The sequence below is a fragment of the Cibotium barometz genome, chromosome 4 (genome assembly GCF_041138505.1).
Source record: "Cibotium barometz isolate CiBa-2024 chromosome 4, ASM4113850v1, whole genome shotgun sequence".
Lineage (NCBI taxonomy): Eukaryota > Viridiplantae > Streptophyta > Polypodiopsida > Cyatheales > Cibotiaceae > Cibotium > Cibotium barometz.
In genome coordinates, this window is record NC_141049.1 from 51714885 (window position 1) to 51721329 (window position 6445).

The 6445-nt window shown below is 42.3% G+C and overlaps 1 protein-coding gene across 3 annotated transcripts; it reads left to right on the top strand.

Annotated features, from left to right (window-relative positions):
• Nucleotides 1-785: 785 nt before the first annotated feature.
• On the top strand, nucleotides 786-6206 carry LOC147639379 (sulfate transporter 1.2-like). 3 transcript variants are annotated; one of them, XM_086790719.1, is made up of 14 exons: nucleotides 786-1201; nucleotides 1546-1912; nucleotides 2029-2077; nucleotides 2238-2505; nucleotides 2651-2828; nucleotides 2908-2973; nucleotides 3204-3317; nucleotides 3433-3549; nucleotides 3782-3908; nucleotides 4131-4417; nucleotides 4694-4884; nucleotides 5355-5440; nucleotides 5535-5611; nucleotides 5700-6206. In XM_086790719.1, the coding sequence occupies exons 2-14, from the start codon at nucleotides 1571-1573 to the stop codon at nucleotides 5841-5843; spliced, it is 2046 nt and encodes a 681-aa protein (XP_086646845.1). In that variant the 5' UTR covers nucleotides 786-1201; nucleotides 1546-1570; the 3' UTR covers nucleotides 5844-6206. The 3 variants fall into 3 exon arrangements, with proteins under 3 accessions (XP_086646845.1, XP_086646852.1, XP_086646839.1); XM_086790726.1 differs by having other exon boundaries at nucleotides 898-1228; XM_086790713.1 differs by lacking the exon at nucleotides 786-1201 and having other exon boundaries at nucleotides 1371-1912.
• The last annotated feature ends 239 nt before the right edge of the window (nucleotides 6207-6445 follow it).

Here is a 6445-nt window from a genome sequence, read left to right on the forward strand (position 1 = left end):
TACTTGACTAAGTTTTGAACTTTCATGCTTTATTTTTTTTTCTTTTTGAACGTTTTTTTGTTATAAATTATAACTTAACTCAACTTGCAAAAAATCAATATAGAAATATTAAATCAAAAAGAGAATTTACATATTTCATTTTAAAAAATATTGAAGGCTTCTTGTTTAGAGTGGCCTTCTCTTAAAAGAATCAAAGTGTGAAGGTCAAGGTTGGGGCTCTTAGTGGTCGGTGAGAGTGGGAACGTGGCTATTCACTTCGCTCATGCATGCATAGTGGGGCGTGTGGTCATCGTATGTCACGTATGCAAGTTTAGCCACCTTAGCCCATGGGAGGAGGTACCCAATCAGGATACCTCCTCTTCACGTCCAAGCTTTCCTCCTCAGCCTCACCATAGCACTTCATGGCACCGCAATCTTCCAGGTCCCACTCACCCCAACTACGAACCTCCTCGTGTGCTAAGGCCTCCCCCTCCCCCTGCATCCACTCCTAAAGGATGCACCACTGAAGCCATGATTGAAGCCTGCATGCAGCTTGGATATAAGATCTTGTGGGAGAAGTCTTCTTTTGTATTGGAGGATGATGGATGGTCTCTGATTTGCAACTTACTAAACAGGGTCTGAATGATGAAAAAGCTGATGTAAAGATGTTAAGATGTAAAACTGCTTTTTGGTGAAAAAATATATTTATTGGTTTAAAAAAAGATTTGGTAAATAAATATATTTATTTGGTAAAAAAAAGAGAGTTGGATTGGCTCTTAGCCTTTAGCCCATGGTTCTTTTGTACCTTTTGTAAAGTTTTCCCCAAAAAAAAAAGTGTGAAGGTCGAAATGCTTTTTTTTTGCATGCGAATATATATATATATATATATATATTCTCCGCCTTCCTATGAAGGCCTACAAGCCATTGAAACCTTCACATTGCAGGCTTGCCTGCTGATTCCGACCGACGATAGTTCCGTCTGAGTACATTTTGGTGCAGACGCGACGCTACTACAATCTCCGTTTTGAGTTGCCAACAAGAATTCCTCTCTTTCTCCTGCTAGACTTTGTAAATCCCGCGTCCGTCCGATCGTCTGCCCTCGGATCATCCGCCGACGCACGTTCATGATTCTGCCCCTTTTCATGCAATCGCAGATCATCAGAGACCGGCTTGCGTTAATTTTATATATTTTTTCAAGCAACGTTCCAGCTGCTTGCATGCTGTAAGAATCGGCGAAATATATCCCAAGGCATGCATTTTGCAAAATTATTATTTTTTTTTGGGGGGGGGGGGGGGGGGGGGGGCGCGCGCGCGCTTTGTAATTGTGCTTCTGGAGGTTCAGGGTTTAATAGGCTAAAGTGGTTCTTAATCCCTTTCAATGATATAAATAGAACTATATACGTTGTCGGCCTGAATCATCTTTGTGATATTTTGTTGTAAATAAATTCCATATCTTTTGATTCCGGCCTCGTTGATAAAAGAAAACCCATCACTACTTTTTCTATCTGGGTTACTGTTTTTGCAACGAGCCAGCAGCAGTTTGATGAGAGTGCTTTTGTTTTGTAGTGGGTTGAAGGGCCAATAGGGAGCCATGAGCAACAGGGTGGAAAAAGTGCATTTTGATGGGAGGGGTGGGGAGGGGGAGGGGGAGGAGGAGGAGGAGGAGGAGGAGGAGAGCTATAATATGGCGGTGCACAGGGTGAGCATACCGCAGAAGGGAACGCTGGTCAAGGGGCTGGAGGACGCGGTGAAGGAGACATTCTTCCCGGACGACCCTCTACGGCCGTTCAAGAACCAGCCGGGCTCCCGCCGCTTCTCGCTGGGGCTCAAGTACCTCTTCCCGGTGCTGGAGTGGGGCAAAGGCTACAACCTCAGCACCTTGAAGCACGATCTCATCGCCGGACTCACCATCGGAAGCCTCTCTATCCCCCAGGTCTCTCTCTCTCTCTCTCTCTCTCTCTCTCAAGTATTATAATAATGACGCAAATCCCTCTAGGCATGAAATAATTTTGTGACTATTTTGGAGTCTGTGTGTGTGGCTCTCATCAGGATATTGGATACTCCAAGCTTGCAGGCCTTCCTCCCATCTATGGCCTCTGTAAGGTTCCGTCACTTTCTTTACACGTATTTTTAAAGGCGCAAAAGGCTTCTGTTTTGCAACCTTGCTGGAAGGCTGGGAAATCTGCACCTGTTTTCAGTTTTACTGAAAGGTCAAGTTGGGAGATTTTTACAGCTTACCCCACCGTCTCCTCTTGCAGACACAAGCTTTGTGCCACCCTTGATGTACTCCATATTCGGGGTTTCAAGAGATATTGCCATTGGGCCTGTTGCTGTGGTTTCCATACTTTTGGGTACCTTAGCAAGCGATGATTTGCCCCTGCCACCTGCTGCAACTGCAAAGTGTGACACAACCTCCACCAAATTCATCAATGCTGATTGCTCAGCTTACCGAGAGGCTTACCTTGCACTCATCTTCACAGCAACCTTTTTTGCTGGGGTATTCCAGGCTGCACTTGGTCTGCTCAGGTCTGGAAATGGACATCATCACAAAATGAGCTTTGCTACTATGAAATTGTTTCCATAGATGTAAAGAAATACCATGGCTAATGGTCTTCTATGCGAATGGCTGCATTTGAGATAAAAGTCTGACATAGAGGGGCCTTTTTTACAGGCTTGGGTTCATTATTGATTTTCTCTCCCATGCTGCCATAGTTGGTTTCATGGCTGGAGCAGCTATCACTATTGGACTTCAGCAGCTAAAAGGACTGCTTGGTGTACCTACAGCTTCTTTTACAAGGAAGACGGATGTTATCTCAGTCCTGCGTTCGGTGTTTGAGCATACTAATCAGGTAAAAGGATTGTCAGAACTGTGACAAGTATGCAAAAGCATCCCAGGCTGTAATAACAATTTCTAGTGTGAATTTGCAGTGGAATTGGGAGACGATTGTGATTGGTCTGTTTTTCTTGGCATTCCTTCTTCTTGCTAAATTCATAGTAAGTTAGTCCCAGCTTGTGTAACTTTATCCTCCTACAGTTTGGAGCATTTGTGCAAAAGGTGTTACCATTACTCCTCTCAAAATTTGAACCTTAAAACATTTTGCAGACTGATATCTATACTCTTTTCCTTTCCTCCCCTTCGCTTAACACACCGAACTCTTTTGAGTTTTACGAGTAATATATATTATTTCGAACTAACTGAAGTTTTTGATGTCTTTTTGGCTCAGGGAAAGAAGAAACCCAAGCTCTTTTGGGTGCCAGCCATTGCCCCTCTTGCCTCAGTCATTCTTTCAACCATCTTTGTTACAGTTACTCATGTGAACAACCATGGAGTTTCAATTGTATGGCCTCAATCCCAGGCTCAGTAAATAAGATGTACCGCTAATTCATTGAATGAGTGTATCCCCGTGTGGTTTGTCTATTTCAAGTTTTTAAGACATGCATGCGATGCTACAGGTCGGTAAACTTGACGGGCATATCAATCCCTCATCGGTCAGACGCTTTATTTTCCAGGGGGAAATGCTTAAGCATGCTCTTATAGTTGGCTTTGAGGCAGCCCTCATAGCACTCACAGTACGTAACCATTTTGCCTTCTCTTTTCTGACATGATGCTGTAAGCTTACTCTTGCATATAAAAAAATATGCAGATTTGAAGCCAATGTGGTAATTGGCTATTTATTTACCATTTCCTTTAAAAGCCGGGAAAGCCACTAGGAAGGGAATCAGGGGAATGCACGCTCTCTCGTAAGAAGCTATGTAGATGTAGATCATTTGAACAAGAACACTACCTGGGTTTTTGTCACAGGAAGCTATTGCAATTGGAAGGACTTTTGCATCTATAAAGAATTACCATATTGATGGCAACAAAGAGATGATAGCTTTTGGAATCATGAACATGGTTGGGTCCTGCTCTTCTTGCTACGTTGCCACTGGTAAGTTTTTTGTGTAGGAGTGGTACCAGTGTCATAATAGGAGTGGTAACCTTTTTGTGTAGGAATGGTACCAGTGTCATAATATTTCCTGCTTGCTTGGTTCAAGCTCCAGTTGCAGTCTTTTGTCTAAGCTTATACAGCTTGGTATTTTGTCTCATTTCTGCAAAATTAAGCCACAAAATTTTGTTTGCAACCTTTGACTGTCTGTGTTTGTTGGAGCAGGTTCCTTCTCTCGATCAGCCGTAAACTTTAATGCGGGATGCAGGACCCCTGTTGCAAACATGGTTATGTCAGCAATGGTTTTGGTTGTACTGGCAGTTGCAACCCCCCTTTTCCATAACACTCCAAACTGCATCCTTGCTTCCATTATTATCAATGCTGTGATTAGCTTAATCGATGTCAAGGCAGCGATCTTGATCTGGAAGATTGATAAACTAGACTTTATTGCATGCATGGGTGCCTTTCTGGGAGTCTTCTTCATTTCAGTCGAAATTGGTCTTCTAATTGCAGTATTACCTCCCAACCTTTTGAGTGCTTATTAAATTTCCCCCGTTGTAATGATTCTATGAGCCTGTGCAAGAAAACGAGTTTGTGTGTTTTTGCAACTCTGAAATTTAAGAAATGCATGTTTCAGAATTCTTAAATTGTGGGAGGTTTTAGTTATATTTATCTTCAAATTAGTGAGAATTACCTCCGATTTTCAGAGATGAAGGTTTTTTCACCATTTGGGATAAAACTTTTTTTTCCATGCTTCCAACTTGATGCATCATTTTACTGCCATATAGGTTGCTCTCTCTCTGGCAAAGATCCTGTTACATGTGACAAGGCCACATACAGCTCTTTTGGGGAATATTCCCGGGACGAGTATTTATAGAAATGTCCAACAATACCCAGATGCAAACAGGATGCCTGGTATCTTGATTGTCCGTATTGATGCAGCTATTTACTTCTCCAATTCTAACTACATTCGGGAAAGGTGATTGTTATGATTATTTTTCCTGATTTCTGATAGATATTGTTTTTGAAATCAGGCCACATGAAAATGGCATTGTAGTTTTTTTTAAAGGCCCTTTCATAGTTATCGTTTTTTTCGCTGCCCGTACACGCTTTTTTATCCTCCCGTAGGCGATGCCGCAGAGGAATCACCTTGTGGGGTTTCCTGGTCCTAGGCAAGCACTTGCATCAATTATAAAAGAACATCATCTTCCCAGTGGCAAAATTGGATTTCTACCAAGCGATACTGCAAATGGTCTCACATGGAAAACAATGTTGGAGATGATGTCAAAATGTTTGTCTACATATGATGACACCGATGTTTGGAGTGAGTGATGGATCTCACTCACTGAGGTTCCACTGTTTGCACTCGGGTTCCAAATGAGGGAGTTTTCTACTGATGGGAGTTAGTGTTGATGCCTTGAATGGGTTCTTTCTGTGTGTGTGTTGCAGAATATTAAGGTGGCTGGATGATGAAGAGGATAGAATCAAGAAGGAAAATCGAGCTCCACTACAATATGCCATAGTCGAAATGTCTCGTAAGTAAATGAATGGAATATATTGGGAGCCACGTTTTTGTTATACTAGCTCAAGCATATACTGAGAGATGCTATAAAAATTCATTTTATTCAGCTGTGACAAACATAGACACAACGGGTATTCGTGCCTTTGAGGATCTCCTCAAAACTCTAAAGAAGAGAGAGATTCAGGTCAGCCAAGTTCACCAGTCACTAAGAATCAGAGTGCATCGTTCGTGTGTCGAAAACTCAGCTTTTGTTTTTTTGGCCGTATTTGCAGCTAGCTTTTGCAAACCCTGGAACTGGAGTGATCCAGAAATTGAACGATGCAGGTTTTGTGGATGTTCTAGGGCAAGAGTGGTTCTTCTTGACTGTGGGTGAAGCTGTCCAAGTTTGCTCGAGGCTACTCAAATTCAATGTCTAATCGGCGTTATAATAGTAATTTTAGGACTCGTTTTCACGCACTTCCGGTTCCAGAGTTGGGGATTTTTAACTGCAAGAAGAAGGCTATTATCCAAGCCTCTTTTGTGGTTGTGAAGTAATTTGAACTATGGAGCTCACAACTTGGAGCTCACAAGTCTGTTGCCAGTTTCACATTGCGTGGAAACGCTATCCTTTACTGCTCTTCATCAGACAAGTTGTGTTATGAAGGGAAAATAAGTGTTCAAGTCACAAATAAAAGCATTTTGTTGCTTTTACATTCCGATCTTGCGCAAGCAGTTCGTGCCACAATAAACTTATTATTTTGAGGTAATACATATTCAAATGCCAAATTTTGACTTGAAAATCTTTCTTTCTTTTTCCTCATTTTACATGTACAGCGTGCTCCAACTCTTCCCTCTGTTACTCACTTCCCATGTCTCTCCCGCTTCTGGTGATGATGGAGAGCTCCCCACTCATCGTGGCCATGGCTCGGGTGCTGATGGTGGTTTGTATCTGAGCGAAACAAATTTGGACTGTACAACAAGACCTTCATCATGTTGGTTTTGGAGGAAGAAAGAAGTGACTCTTTATGTGAGAATGCTC